At 40.7% G+C, this 16,402-nt stretch overlaps 1 protein-coding gene across 1 annotated transcript in view; it reads right to left on the bottom strand.

Moving 5' to 3' along the window:
* The window catches only part of lhcgr (luteinizing hormone/choriogonadotropin receptor), a 66,077-nt gene that overhangs the window by 9,825 nt on the left and 39,850 nt on the right, over positions 1-16,402 (bottom strand). Inside the window, exons 6-8 of the mRNA XM_033025485.1 lie at positions 13,185-13,262; positions 6,121-6,189; positions 490-564 (exon numbers count right to left, since the gene is read on the bottom strand). Of these exons, the coding sequence (XP_032881376.1) occupies positions 490-564; positions 6,121-6,189; positions 13,185-13,262 (222 nt within the window). The remainder of the gene's footprint in view (positions 1-489; positions 565-6,120; positions 6,190-13,184; positions 13,263-16,402) is intronic.

Raw genomic sequence — 16,402 nt, 5'->3', positions numbered from 1 at the left:
TATTTGTCAGTTCTTTGTTGCAAATGTGCAAATGTGGAATGCAGAAGCAAAAAGTAAATACACAGAATTCCAACAGATGAAATTCCTAAAGATAGTCACAAAATGCTGGAGTAACTCAAACTGCTCCAGTCTGAAGAAGGGTTCCGATCCGAAACATCACCTATTTGTTTTCTCCAGAGATGCTGCCTGACCTGCTGAGTTACTCCAGCATTTAGTGTATCTCTTTGGTGTAAACCAGCATCTGCAGTTCCTCTCTACAGATTCAACTGCTAATTGTTTTCTCAATCAAGAGAAACATGGACAAAGGAGACAATCAAATATACAAATAATTATGTAGTGTTAAAATTAAGTACTGCTTAAGTTCAAAAATATTAATTTGCAGTTTTTGTATAATTTACTTTACAAAAGGCATTTAACATTTTAATTGATTGATATAGTCAAATATGTTCAAAATGAATCCATGTGTAATGAAAACTTGTTATAACTTACAATACATCTGGTCCAATAGCTCCCTTGAAAGCATCGTTGTGTATAATTCTTAGGTTTTTATTATCATTAAGTTCCCTGGAAAAATATAACATGATTAAGACGATGTTAAATCTTCAAGAAAATAAAGATATATATGTCATACAGTAATTTTCTTTGCCTTTGAAAAATGCATAACGCATACATAATTCTCAGGAAAGCAATAAATATTTTTCAATAGATACATTTGTCTTGATAAAATGAGTGTACTTCCTTTTTTTTAGTAAAGGTCTATGTTTAACACAGACATTAACATAAAATGTGAAATAATGCAATTGTTGGAAATAAAAGCAGAAATATCTGGAAACGTTCTGCTGATCATGAATACCTGTTAGGAATTGGGGAATGGGTTAGGGCAATGCATCGTCACAGCATAGGTAAGGTCCTTGCTTGCCGTTTCCAACATATTCTGACTGTACTTAACAGCAATTAATTATGGGAAATAGAACATTTCCCGTTCTTAACATTTAAGCATTCCTGAGTCAGGTAACCATGTTGAGGCCCAGACTTTCTGGGCGGCACAGTGTGCAATGGTAGAGTTGCTGACTTACAACATCAGTGACCCGGGTTTGATCCTGCCTATGGGCACTGTCTATATGGAGTCTGTACGTTCTCCCCATGACTGCGCGGGTTTTCCCTGGTTGCCCGTGGTGGGTGCTGGAGGTCTGATGGAACCACGGTGGGTGCCTGAGGTCATACGAGGCCACTGAGAATAAAGGGGAACCTGGTGTGGGGGGGGAGCGTTGAGAGCAAAGAGGGATCCGGTGTGGTAGGGGGAGGGCTGCTGAGAGCAAAAGAGGGACCTGGCATGGGGGGGCCGCTAAGAACAAAGAGGGACCATTGGGACTTTAATGAATACTTTGTAACTTTGTCGGTGCCCTATATGTGGCGACTCTTTGCATACGAAGGCAGACACAAAATTCTGGAGTAACTCAGTGAAGACAGGCAGCATCTCTGGAGAGGAATGGGTGACGTTTCGGGTCGAGAGTCTTCTTCAGACTCTTTGCATACCTTGTGTATGGTATGCAAAACAAAGAATTTCACTGTGACATGTCAAGTGTGATCAATCAATCAATTAATTCTACCACATTCCAAAGATGTGCAAGTATGTAGGTCTATTGGCTTCTGTAAATTGTCTCTAGTGTGTAGGATAGAACTAGTGTATGGGTGATCACTGGTTGGCGTGGACTTTGTGGGTCAAAGGACCTGTTTACTCATTTCTAAACGGAATTAAATTTCCATTCTCCCTCAATAGTGTTCCTCCACTTCACATGAAGAGAACATCTCCATTGCCAAAATGTAACATTTTCCATTAGCCACACCAACCATACCACACCATCCACCTGATTATAGACACTAAATCTCCAGTGGGCTTGTCCGGCATTCTGCATTGAATGTGCATAAGTTTTCCCAGCTGCATATTGGGTACACAGATGTTACTTTCTTCAACTGATGACATCAACTATATTCCTCAGCCATAGCCCCCTCTTCCTGTTAATCACCTGAGACTGAACCTACCGTTCACAACTTTGGTGTTATATTCAATCCCCAACATGAATTTTGTTGTCAAATATAACATATATTTATTATTTATTCCAAATTGCCCTGTGAATAATGGCTTGGTAGTTTATTGTGGAGGCTTTAGTTTAGTTTAGTTTAGAGATACAGCGCGGGAACAGGCCCTCCGGGCCACCGAGTCCGCACCAACCCGCGCACTATCCTACACACACACACCAGAGACAATTTACACTTATACCAAGCCAATTAACCTACAAACCTTTGTAGTGTGGGAGAAAACTCATCTGTTCACGGTGAGGACGTACATGCTTATGTGTTCAAAAGGGAACTGCAGATGCTGGAATATCGAAGGTACACAAAATTGCTGGGGAAACTCAGCGGGTGCAGCAGTATCTATGGAGCGAAGGAAATAGGCGACGTTTCGGGCCGAAACCCTTCTTAGGGTTTCGGCCCGAAACGTCGCCTATTTCCTTCGCTCCATAGATGCTGCTGCACCCGCTGAGTTTCCCCAGCAATTTTGTGTACCTTACATTCTTATGTGGCCTGAGTCACACACAGGCCAGAACATGCAGGACTGTCATATTTCCAACCTGGAAGAACATCAGTGAACCAGATGGGGTTTTATTTATTTTAATGTAACCATTTTCCATTTATTTTAATAAGTTAAAATATGCAGAGAATCATTGTAGTCAGTCTGCCCTATGGCCAGCAGAGTTCAGTGGTTATATGTGAAAGACAGAGTCTGAGTTTTATCCATTTGGTGGTTATATTTATTGCTTGCAAGCCTGCTGAGTCAACCACAACTGTAACAGAAAATAAATTGGTGTCTGCCGAAGGTCAGGCAGTAGCACATGATGATCCCCAATGCAAGGTAACTCCAGTTGTCTCGGAGGCGAACCAACAATTAGACATTCTCAGAATATCACATAATTTATAGTCATGCTGTAGATTGGCAAAACACACTGAACGTCAGTCGAGTTGGGTAAAGCAGATAAAAATGAAGATGCTTGGGGATCCCAGTCCAATTTGTATTGGTGCTGCTTTCCACTGAAGAATGAGGGGTGATCTCACTGAAACAAGAAAGGTGTTGAGGGGGGTTGATTGTCTGTATGCTCAGTGGATGAGGAATCTAAAACGGGGGGAATTGCTTGGTAATATGATAGGAATCATGGTAAAGAAGGCATATGGTATCCTGGAGATGGACACTACATTTTGGAGTATCTCAGTGGGTCAGGTAAAATCTCTGGAGAAAATGGATAGGCAACACCTCGAATAAGGACCCATCTTCAGGCTAATTGTAATGGGCCTGTTACTGTGCCGTACTGTTCTATGTTCTATGAATGAGAGGAGGTTTCCACACTCGAAGCTCTGTGGCTCTTAGGATTTCTCTACTGATAACCATGATAACCATTCTCTTCTGATAACCATAGTTATTAGAGATATTCAAGGCTGTTAGGTAATGCAAATAGGAATAGGCAAGAGAGTGGTTAAAGCCAAGATCAGATCAGCTATGAACTTGAAGAATATGAGAGCTGGTTTGAATGGCCAATTGGCCTACTCCTGTTCCAGTTACTTTTATTTTTTAGGGGGAAAAATCACTTTGCATTGATTATAAGTCCAAGGTAAAGCCAAATTTTCACATGACTAGATTTTACAATATGTCCATGAACACAAATTAATCCCATTATTTCAATGTGAACTTGTCCTTGCAAATGTTTTTGGACCAATGCCCATTTAAAAATAGGTCATGATGCCTTGTGCAGTTTATCAGAAAAATAGTAAGAATAAGAACTGCTTATCATGTACTTCCAGAATCCACACTCCAAGTTTATTGATAGTAAAATAAGTTGGCCTAGACATTCTTCAGCAATGACATTGCAGGGCTTCTGTACCAGTTCGGTGCAAGTCTTCTGGAGATGAATATGGTAGTTCACGCAATATACAAAACACCTGTTGTGTTTCAGCTGACAATCACAAATGTGTGCATAACAGGCAATAAGCTGCCTGTGAAGGCAACTTTGGTTTTATGGTCTACACCACCAGAGCTTTGTGTTCAGGGAGGATTCGCGTGACATACTCCCCACCCCAGGAATCAATCTCTGATGCACTCCCTCTATTGCAAAGCTTCCTTAGGTACAGAGGGCAGATCTGCACACCATATGCCAGCTTCAGTGTCATCAGGACTCCACATATCTTGTGTAATCAAACCCTCTCGAAATTTTGACTTTAGAGCACAGGCCATTCGGCCTACCGAGTCCGCGCCGACCAGCGTTCACCCATACACTTAACACAATCCTACAAACTAGGGACAATCTACATTTTTACCAAAGCTAACTTGGACATGTTATACTTGATCCCCTCATCAAATTCATTCTTATATTTTATGCACAGTTGGGAGTGCAGTACAGATCACTGTGACAGCCCACTGACCCTAGATATCCAAACCAAAAATAACCTGTTTATTTCAGTATATTAACCTCCAATACCATGTGCATTAATTTTATAATGTCTTGGATACCCTATCCCTGGTCTTCTGCGTGTTCAAATAGACCCCATCAATTGATTCACCTAATCTGTTCTGCTGGTTACAAAGTGAAAACTTTCTGACAGCCCACGTTGAATCTGCCCAATCTTTCTATTATTAAGGGGCCTGTTATCACTTCAAAACAGATTCCACCTTTTTCCCATCTTCTGATGTCACAAGGTGTCTGATGTCACAATAGGGGTTGGCTCTAGTTTCCTCCCATACGCCAAAGACATGCAGGTTTGTAAGTTAATTGACAAGATTGTAAATTGTCCCTAGTGTGTAGGATGGTGTTAGTGTATGGGGTGATCGCAGGTGGTTGGCGTGGACTCGGTACTCATTTCTTGTTTGATTTCAATGCTCTCTTTACCTTAGAAATGAATCTGTTTCTCCCATGTGGAAGAGTACAGCTTCTTCCCCTCTGTTAACAAGTTTCTGAACAGCACTGACAACCTAAGCGTGGGAGTTATTTTCCAAAATGTATTAGTTCATTTACATGCTTAACAACTTTGGTGTCAGCTGGCTATATTTGAGGGGGCACAATCTGCATGAATTAATCCAGGGTGTCTTTGAAGTTGCTTTTCATGAAAGGAAGACGAGTGCTTGTTGAAGTGCAGGACATCGTTTGAAACTGCAAGCAAAAATAATTTATTTTCTCTTTGAAATGTAGATGTGCCTTTTCAAATAAAATAGCCTAAAGAATCCATGTGGTTCTTTGTTTCAATGTTCATGTTGTTGGGCCAGAACTAGTGCCAGTTGATCTTGATGGAAGTGGTGGGTTCAGTCAGTTTGCACAACCACTGTGATAAAGCTGCTTTCCCCTCAAATACTAGGCTCCATTTGTGGGAGTATTTTTTTGTAGAATAAGTCAAGAAAAATTGGAAATGCATTTTTAATAATACTGTTTGATATGTGTAACAAAATTGAAATCCCACTTATAAGTAAGAACTTCACAGTGCATGGTAGAATCTTCACCTGCAATCTCTAGTTATAACTTTGTGACATTCACTGGATAATAATATTAGCTGACGCTAGTCTATTTTGGAAATTTCGGAAGTTCAATGCTTGTTCTTCACAAGAACCTTCTAAAGGGGCATAACCCCTTCTAAACATGTACTGATTGCAAGACACTGGATATTTTTATCTGCACTGTTTAAACTGATAAATCGGTAACTGGACACCATGACTCTCAAATCATGTCAATCTTATTCAAACTCAAAATAAGAACTATCGCAGATTGATTTTTACTTGAAATAGAATGGATTCAGAAAAATTCTATACTGGAATGTAATGTATACTACTTGCTTTTTGCACTAGTTATCTATGATTAAGAACCTTGGGGGTTATCTTGTGACTTTAAAATACTCTCTGGTTTAAGGCTTTGTTTTTCTGTACTGTCCTTCAAGGATGCCAAAATGAAATCCTAAATGTATGCAACAAACTAAATTGATTACTGTTTTTGACATTAATTATTTTAAATGGTATTTTCAAATATTTCATGTAACTTAAATCAGAACAATATAGCACTATAACAAGTAGCAAACAAGTCATACAACTTATCCAGCTTTGTTGCATTGAATGCATGGCTCTGCACCTCTTCAAATCCATTTTTATACAGCTTCCTGCAAAGACAAAGTTATTAGAGCAAATCAGTTGTTTAGTTAAATTCAAAATTGAATGAAAACCTTTTGTCAGGGTGCATATGTTTGGATTATGTGGAATATGTGGAATATGTGAATCATCACAAAACAGTTATCTTATCAACTGTTTCTGGTTATTTTGAAATGTGGAGAATGGACCATGGGAATTAGTGTAAGATATTTGCAAAACTTCATCAATGGGTTTGAATTAATTTAAACTATTTAACTTATTATTTCCTATGCACTTTTTGAAATCAACTTTTTGTTAATTTTCTAAATCTGGCATCGATTCTGCGATTGTTCTCCAAACATTTTTTTTTTTTAATGAATAGATTTTGCTAAAGAACATTTTCAAAAGTGTCAAAGGTATGCATTGAACTAGTATTAATCCTTAATCCTAATGTAATTAAAATGAACTACAGATGCTGGTTTATACCAAAGATAGACAAAAATGCTGGAGTAAATCAGTGGGTCAGGCAGCATCTCTGGGGAAAATGGATAGGTCACGTTGCCAGAGTGAAGACACATGCAAATTAGAGGCACCTCAGGGTCTCGACCCGAAACATCGCCTATTTTCTTCGCTCCATAGATGCTGCCTCACCTGCTGAGTTTCTCCAGCATTTTTGTCTACCTTCATATTTTGCATCGGTAATTTACAACAAGTGGTATGAGCGTTAATTTTAGGTAACTTCTACAAACACCACCCTCACCCCTCCGATCGCTCCTTCTCCCCTTGGACCACTAAAAGTCAGTTAAACAGTTCCATAGTTCGCAATGATGTATCCCTCTTGGAATCAAACCATCCCTAGCCAACAATTAGCCTATCAGGAAACCTCCCTGCCTGAGGTATCCTGTTGCTGACCCTGTTCTGTCCTAATCTTTTCTTGTTTCCAGTTCCCTCACTATCGTCCCTCCCCCTCACCCCCTAAAATCAGTATGAAGAGTCCAGACCTAAAGAGGCATCCATTTATTTTCTCCAGAGATGTTACCTGACCCGCTGAGTTACTCCGGAACTTTGTATTAATCCTTGTAAGGGAGGAAAGGGGTGCAACCATAGCTGTTGGTTCTGCTGTTCTACAACTCTACTTGCTTGCTTAATTTCCTGATAATGTGTATGCCATTGAATAATTTCAAACACAGGGCATGAAAGATAAACACAGCAAAGCGCAGTGGCAAATAATTAGGGATTGCTATAGAATTTTATTGCTGATTTAAAAGCTCTGGATTTTTTTTTTCTGATTCTACTTTTACCATTAAAACCAGGGAGCAAAATGAAGGCAGGAGATGTCTGTTGTTGAACAATTGTTTAGGGTGTCACAGTGGTGCAAGCGGAGTTGTTGCCTTACAGTGCCAGAGACTCGGGTTCGATCCTGACTATGGGTGCTATCCGTATGGAGTTTGTACGTTCTCCCTGTAACGGCGTGGGTTTTCCCCGGGTGCACCGGTTTCCTCCTACATTCCAAAGACGTATGGGTTTGTAGGTTAATTGGCTTCTGTAAATTGACCATAGTGTGTAGGATAGTACAAGTGTACGGAATGATTGCTGGTCAGTGTGGATTTGGTGGGTACTGTTCTATGTTATAACCATATAAACATTACAGCACGGAAACAGGCCATCTCGACCCTTCTAGTCCGTGCCGAACACGTACTCTCCCCTAGTCCCATATACCTGCGCTCAGACCATAACCCTCCGTTCCTTTCCCGTCCATATAACTATCCAATTTATTTTTAAATTATAAAAACGAACCTGCCTCCACCACCTTCACTGGAAGCTCATTCCACACAGCCACCACTCTCTGAGTAAAGAAGTTCCCCCTCATGTTGCCCCTAAACTTCTGTCCCTTAATTCTCAAGTCATGTCCCCTTGTTTGAATCTTCCCTACTCTCAGTGGGAAAAGCTTATCCACGTCAACTCTGTCTATCCCTCTCATCATTTTAAAGACCTCTATCAAGTCCCCCCTTAACCTTCTGCGCTCCAAAGAATAAAGCCCTAACTTGTTCAACCTTTCTCTGTAACTTAGTTGCTGAAACCCAGGCAACATTCTAGTAAATCTCCTCTGTACTCTCTCTATTTTGTTGACATCCTTCCTATAATTAGGCGACCAAAATTGTACACCATACTCCAGAATTGGCCTCACCAATGCCTTGTACAATTTTAACATTACATCCCAACTTCTATACTCAATGCTCTGATTTATAAAGGCCAGCACACCAAAAGCTTTCTTTACCACCCTATCTACATGAGATTCCACTTTCAGGGAACTGTGCACAGTTATTCCCAGATCCCTCTGTTCACCTGCATTCTTCAATTCCCTACCATTTACCATGTACGTCCTATTTTGATTTGTCCTGCCAAGATGTAGCACCTCATACTTATCAGCATTAAACTCCATCTGCCATCTTTCAGCCCACTCTTCCAACTGGCATAAATCTCTCTGTAGACTTTGAAACTCTACTTCATTATCCACAACCCCACCTATCTTAGTATCATCTGCATACTTACTAATCCAATTTACCACACCATCATCCAGATCATTGATGTACATGACAAACAACAGTGGACCCAACACAGATCCCTGTGGCACCCCACTAGTCACTGGCCTCCAACCTGACAAACAACCATCCACCATTACTCTCTGGCATCTCCCATTCAGCCACTGTTCAATCCATCTTGCTACTCCACCATTAATACCCAACAATTGAACATTCTTAACCAACCTTCCGTGAGGAACCTTGTCAAAGGCCTTACTGAAGTCCATATATACAACATCCACTGCTTTACCCTCATCAATTTCCCGAGTAACCTCTTCAAAAAATTCAAGAAGATTAGTCAAACATGACCTTCCAGGCACAAATCCACTGTTTGACTGTTCCTAATCAGACCCTGTTTATCCAGATGCTTATATATATTATCTCTAAGTATCCTTACCATTAATTTGCCCACCACTGACGTCAAACTAACAGGTCTATAATTGCTAGGTTTACTCTTAGACCCCTTTTTAAACAATGGAACAACATGCGCAGTACGCCAATCCTCCGGCACTATTCCCGTTTCTAATGACATTTGAAATAATTCTGTCATAGCCCCTGCTATTTCTACACTAACTTCCCTCAATGTCCTAGGGAATATCCTATCCGGACCTGGAGACTTATCCACTTTTATATTTCTCAAAAGTGTCAGTACTTCCTCTTCTTTGAATCTCATAGTTTCCATAGCTACTCTACTTGTTTCTCTTACCTCACATAATTCAATATCCTTCTCCTTGGTGAATACCGAAGAAAATAAATTGTTCAATATCTCTCCCATCTCTTTTGGCTCTGCAGATAGCTGTCCACTCTGACTCTCTAATGGACCAATTTTATCCCTCGTTATCCTTTTGCTATTAATATAGCTGTAGAAACCCTTTGGATTTACTTTCACCTTACTTGCCAAAGCAACCTCATATCTTCTTTTAGCTTTTCTAATTTCTTTCTTAAGATTCTTTTTACATTCTTTATACTCCTCAAGCACCTCATTTACTCCATGCTGCCTATAATTATTGTAGATCTCTCTCTTTTTCCGAACCAAGTGTCCAATTTCCCTTGAAAACCATGGCTCTTTCCAATTTTTACTATTTCCTTTCAACCGAACAGGGACATAAAGATTCTGTACTCTTAAAATTTCACCTTTAAATGTCCTCCATTTCTTTTCCACATCTTTCCCATAAAACAAACTGTCCCAATTTACTCCTTTTAAATTCTTTCGCATCTCCTCAAAGTTAGCCTTTCTCCAATCAAAAATCTCAACCCTAGGTCCAGTTCTGACCCTCTCCATAATTATAATCCTGGTAGAATGGGCGCTTCAGTTCACTATGTTTGTGCTGAACATGATGCCAAGTTAAACTGAACTCATCTGCCTGTACATGATCCATATTCAACTATTCTTTGCACTTCCTTGTGCCCATATTACACACCACTATCAAATCTGCTTCCACCACCACCCCTGGCAATGCGTTCCGGAGGTCTACACTCTCTAGTACTGGTCATATCCACCCTGGGGAAAAAGGTTCTGACTGTTTATTCTATCTATGCCTCCCATCATTTTACATACGTTTCAAATGTAAACACGACAGTGAACCTTAACCAAGGTCACTCTCGTTAGTGAACTCAGGGTTCACAGGGAAAACTAAGCAGTCATTTTTCAGGCTCAGCAACAGACTGCGGAGACTCTGGCACAGCAGGTAGGACTTTGGTCTCACTACCCCAAAGATCAAGGTTTGATCCTGACCTCGAGTGCTGTCTGTGTGGTGTTTGCACGTCTCCCTGTGACCATGTGGGTGTCCTCCGGGTGCTCCAGTTTCCCCCCACACCCTAAAGACATGTAAGTCTATTGACTGTAGAATCACCTCCAATGTGTAGCAAGTGGATGAAGAAGTGGGATAACATAGTGGACAGGTGATTGATAATCAGTATGGACCTGGTGGGCCGAAGGGCCTGTTTCCATGTTGTATCTCTAAACAAAACTGAGTAAAACAAGCGAACGACCCTTTAAATCACGCTGCTGTACGGCAAAGAGTGGTTCTTCAGTGAATGACCAACTATTGGTGTGGTTTGGAACAAAGTGACCTAATTTCTCCCTGTAACTGTACAAATGAACATTGCACAAAGAAATGACATCCCTGCGTGCGCAGCCTGTGCAGAAAATAAGTCATTAGTCCCTATACCTTACAGGATAGGAATTGGCCAGAAGTTATCCAGAGTGGTGTGATTTATGGAGAGAAACAGCCTTATTGTGATTTACTGCAAAAACATATTTTCCACTAAGTATGAATGAAAATGTTAGTGCTTCAGAAATGATATTTCTCTGAAGATGGTCCTGAACCAAAGCATCACCTATCCATGTTCTCCACAGATGCTCAGTTGGCACAAACAAGGATCATCACAGAGTGGAAGCTGTAGGCACCATGAACCTGTCTTCATTAACACAATGGCGGTGGAGAGAGTCAACTGCTTCAAATTCCTGGAAGTTGTAGTTCAGGGACCATCCAATTTAATTTGGAGATAAAGCATGGAAACAGACCTTAGGCCCACCAAGTCCACGTCAACCATCTATCACCCGTTCACACTAGTTCTTTGTTATCCCTCTCAGCAATCAACCTGACGTTCACAAACAAATAGATGTAGTTTTTCATGCCACTTGATCTTTAGGCTGTGCACGCCATATGCAAGAAGAAGACGACAAACTCCCTACACACTAGGGACAATTTGCAGAGGGCAACTAACCTACAAACCCACATCTTTGGGATGTGGGAAGAAACCAGAACACATGAAGGAAACCCACGAGGTCACAGGGAGAAGATGCAAATGCCACACAGACAGCTCCCAAGATCAGGATCGAACCCGGGTCTCCAGTGCTGTGAGGCAGCACCTCTATCAGCTGCACCACAGTGCTTCCAATTGCTTGCATGATCTTCCAAGCACAATACTTCATAGGAAATGTATCCAGTTATGCATTTCTACCAGAGGGGGACAGTGTACAAATCACCTTCCTTTTATTGTCATTCGATAGGCGCACATGCCTAGGGTTCACTGTGACCTGTCACTGTATCTCTCAAATTAATTTTATTTGAGTCGATGAACCAATATTTCCCTGTGTACACAACTTTCCCATAGCTTGAACCAGTCTCTGAATTTTTCAACAGATAACTTTGCATCAATTTATATTCATTTCCTCTTATTTGTGTGTTATTACAATAATGGCCTCGTAAAGTTTAGTTTAGAGATACAGCATGGTAACAGGCCTTTTTGCCCATCGTGTCCACGCCAACCAACAATCACCCGTACACTAGTTCTATCCCACACAAGGGGCAACTTACAGAAGCCAATTAACCTACAAACCTGCATTTTCTTGTGTCTCTACATTACTGATCTATTTCAATATTTATTACAATTCAATTATTATATATTCTTGAAGGGGCAGATAGCATTTTATTGGGATGCATCACAGCATAGTTTGGGAACAGCTCCATCCAAGACTGCAAGAAATTGCAGAGAATTGTGTTCGGAGCCCAGACCATCACGTTCTTTTAAGAAGGAGATGAGGAGAAATTCCTTTAGCCAGAGGGTGGTGAATCTGTGGAGGCCAAGTCAGTGGATATTTTTAAGGCAGCGATAGATAGATTCTTGATTAGTACAGGTGTCAGAGGTTATAGGAAGAAGGCAGGATATTGGAGTTAGGAGGGAGAGATAGATTGAATGGCGGAGTAGACTTGATGGGCTGAATGGCCTATGTCTACTATTCCTTATGACGTTATGACACAAAACCAACCTCCCTTCCGTTGACTCCATTTACACTTCACGCTGCCTTGCAAGGCCACCAGCATAATCAAGGATGTCTTACCCCGGTCATTCCCTCTTCTCCCCTCTTCCATCATGTGTGAAAACGCACATCTCCAGATTCAGCAAGTTTCTTCTCAGCTGTTATCAGGCAACTGAACCATTCTATCAACAACTAGAGAGCAATCCTGAGCTACTATCTACCTCATCGGAGACCCTCGGACTATCTTTAATCGGACCTTACAAGACTTTATCTTGCTCTAGACGTTATTCCGTTTATCATGTATCTGTACTGTGGATGGCTCGATTGTAATAATGTATTGTCATTCTGCTGACTGGTTAGGATGCACAAAAGCTTTCCACTGTACCTTGGCACACATGACAATAAACTAAACTTATTTCAAAGCTGGCAAAAAATTATAATTTCTTTATCTTTCTCATCAGAATAATTAAACTACTTCTTAGTAAATGAAAATACTACAAGGTCACTTTCACAATCTGGACTCGCTAGCCAAGCCTCTAGAAAATGTGTGAAATTTACATTACCTCAGATAATTTAAACCTCAAATAATTTCTGTCAAATAATTCACTTGATATTGGAAACTTAAATTTTGCATGTGGAAAAAGCAGTGAGTTCTGTGACTAAAAGTTAATATACTTACAATGTTAAGGATTCATTGTTCATTCCTTGAAATGCATTTTCTGGGATTGATAGAAGACGCAGGTTGTCACATATTTCCCTGCAATGGAGGTAGAGGGATACCAATTAACAATCTTATTAATCTGCAAATGTCAACAATAATATTTCTTGTTGTGTCTCTTAACAGTCACTTAAAAGATTGCAACATCGGAATCACCTGCTAGTATGAATATTTTCTACGGCATATAGTGTTCCCTGTCTCAATCTAGTTGGAGCAGATTTTCACAAATTTTATATTGGCAGGAACTGTTGTGCTTGGCCCAATTTTACAAGCAAATTTGAACATCCAGCACAAAATGTGCGTCCTTTGCGATTTTTCTTGGGAGATTATTTATATTTCTGAAAGTATATGACACAGTTGAAAGGCGTGTTTTGTTCAGTTTGCTAATTAAAATTTCAATGTACTTTCAAATATTCTCTCAAAAATAGATGCTTGAGAACAATCCTACACCTTACCTCCTAAGGTGAACCATTGACCGCTCCCACCCCTCCAAAACCATATATACTGTATACACACACACACACACACACGGATACACCTATCCATGTCCTCCAGGGATGCTGCCTGATATGCTGAGTTACTCTAGCACTTTGTGTCTTTTTACCCCCTCACTATTGATCCTGCTGACAAAACAAATACAAACCCTTCCTGAACAACTCAGCTAATTCTTTCTCAACCTGCTGTGCTTCACTAATATTATCTAACCTTAGCAACTCACATCTGCACCTTCTTTAATGCTGTCCCATTCTCTGTGCTAAATAATATCTTATGTACTTACAGCACAATTTCCCCAGTTTTGTACTTTGTGCCTCAGCCAATAAATTAAGGTATCTCATATAGTTTCTAAAGCACATTATCTATTTCTCCTGCTAACACTTTACCTTGTTTGCCTTCCTCAAACAAATTACCTCTCGTTTCCCTTTGAAAATATGTTTACTTCCATTAACAATGGAATAATAGATGCTAAATCATTCCCTCAAATTCTACCTTTCTGAAGTCAAGTATGTTGGCTGTGCATGTTTACTTTTGTTAATAAAAGTCTTATTTTAATATCCACATGTTGATGTGAACTAACTGATGATTGATTTTGACTATGACACAGAACCTTTTCCCCAGGAAAATATCAAATACTAGAGGACATAGCTTTAAGGTGCGAGAAGCTTTAAAGGAGATGTGCGAGGCCAGTTTTTTTATTCACAGAAGATGGTGAGTGCCTAGAACGTGCTGCTGGATAAAATTTGAGGCAGGTACGAAAATGGCGTTTATGAGACTTTTGGATAGGCACATGGATATGCAAGGAATGGTGAGATATGGATTATTTGCCAATAGATAAGAGGTGGTCCTGGCATCATGTTCGGCACAGACGTTGTGGGCCAAACAGCCTGTTCCTGTACTGTACCGTTCAACAAATTACTCCCTCATTTTGTAATGGCAATTCTGGTTTAATATCCTTCCCCAGCACAACCATTTTGTACCTTTTTGTCATTGGTTAACAAAATTACCAAGATATTTGAATTAAAATTATATATCAGTTTCCAATAGCTGATAGTTAATATACTTGCTACTTAATATATAGATTTACCACTATCACGCAGGTACTGTCATAACATTTAAGGCCGGTAATATTTACGAGACATTTGGACAGATCTTCTTCTTATTGAGTCCACATAGAAACATAGAAATTAGGTGCAGGAGTAGGCCATTCGGCCCTTCGAGCCTGCACCGCCATTCAATATGATCATGGCTGATCATCCAACTCAGTATCCCGTACCTGCCTTCTCTCCATACCCTCTGATCCCCTTAGCCACAAGGGCCACATCTAACTCCCTCTTAAATATAGCCAATGAACTGGCCTCAACTACCCTCTGTGGCAGAGAGTTCCAGAGATTCACCACTCTCTGTGGGAAAAAGTTTTTCTCATCTTGGTTTTAAAGGATTTCCCCATTATCCTTAAGCTGTGACCCCTCGTCCTGGACTTCCCCAACATCGGGAACAATCTTCCTGCATCTAGCCTGTCCAACCCCTTAAGAATTTTGTAAGTTTCTATAAGATCCCCTCTCAATCTCCTAAATTCTAGAGAGTATAAACCAAGTCTATCCAGTCTTTCTTCATAAGACAGTCCTGACATCCCAGGAATCAGTCTGGTGAACCTTCTCTGCACTCCCTCTATGGCAATAATGTCCTTCCTCAGATTTGGAGACCAAAACTGTACGCAATACTCCAGGTGTGGTCTCACCAAGACCCTGTACAACTGCAGTAGAACCTCCCTGCTCCTATACTCAAATCCTTTTGCTATGAAAGCTAACATACCATTCGCTTTCTTCACTGCCTGCTGCACCTGCATGCCTACTTTCAATGACTGGTGTACCATGACACCCAGGTCTCGCTGCATCTCCCCTTTTCCTAATCGGCCACCATTTAGATAATAGTCTGCTTTCCTGTTTTTGCCACCAAAATGGATAACCTCACATTTATCCACATTATACTGCATCTGCCAAACATTTGCCCACTCACCCAGCCTATCCAAGTCACCTTGCAGTCTCCTAGCATCCTCCTTACAGCTAACACTGCCCCCCAGCTTAGTGTCATCCGCAAACTTGGAGATATTGCCTTCAGTTCCCTCATCCAGCTCATTAATATATATTGTAAATAGCTGGGGTCCCAGCACTGAGCCTTGCGGTACCCCTCTAGTCACTGCCCGCCATTGTGAAAAGGACCCGTTTACTCCTACTCTTTGCTTCCTGTTTGCCAGCCAGTTCTCTACCTACATCAATACTGAACCCCCAATGCCGTGTGCTTTAAGTTTGTATACTAATCTCCTATGTGGGACCTTGTCGAAAGCCTTCTGGAAGTCTATATACACCACATCCACTGGTTCTCCCCTATCCACGCTACTAGTTACATCCTCGAAAAATTCTATAAGATTCATCAGACATGATTTACCTTTCGTAAATCCATGCTGACTTTGTACAATGATTTCACCACTTTCCAAATGTGCTCCTATCCCATCTTTAATAACTGACTCTAGCAGTTTCCCCACTACCGATGTTAGACTAACTGGCCTGTAATTCCCCGTTTTCTCACATACAAGATTAGAAGTGTTTAGCCAGAGCTGAACACACTTCTCGGCATCTGCACAATGGTGTCTGTATCGCGCTTCTTGTGCGTGGTGGTGGAAA

Source organism: Amblyraja radiata, chromosome 8 (assembly GCF_010909765.2).
Source record: "Amblyraja radiata isolate CabotCenter1 chromosome 8, sAmbRad1.1.pri, whole genome shotgun sequence".
NCBI lineage: Eukaryota > Metazoa > Chordata > Chondrichthyes > Rajiformes > Rajidae > Amblyraja > Amblyraja radiata.
This window is presented reverse-complemented; position numbering and strand designations above follow the sequence as displayed.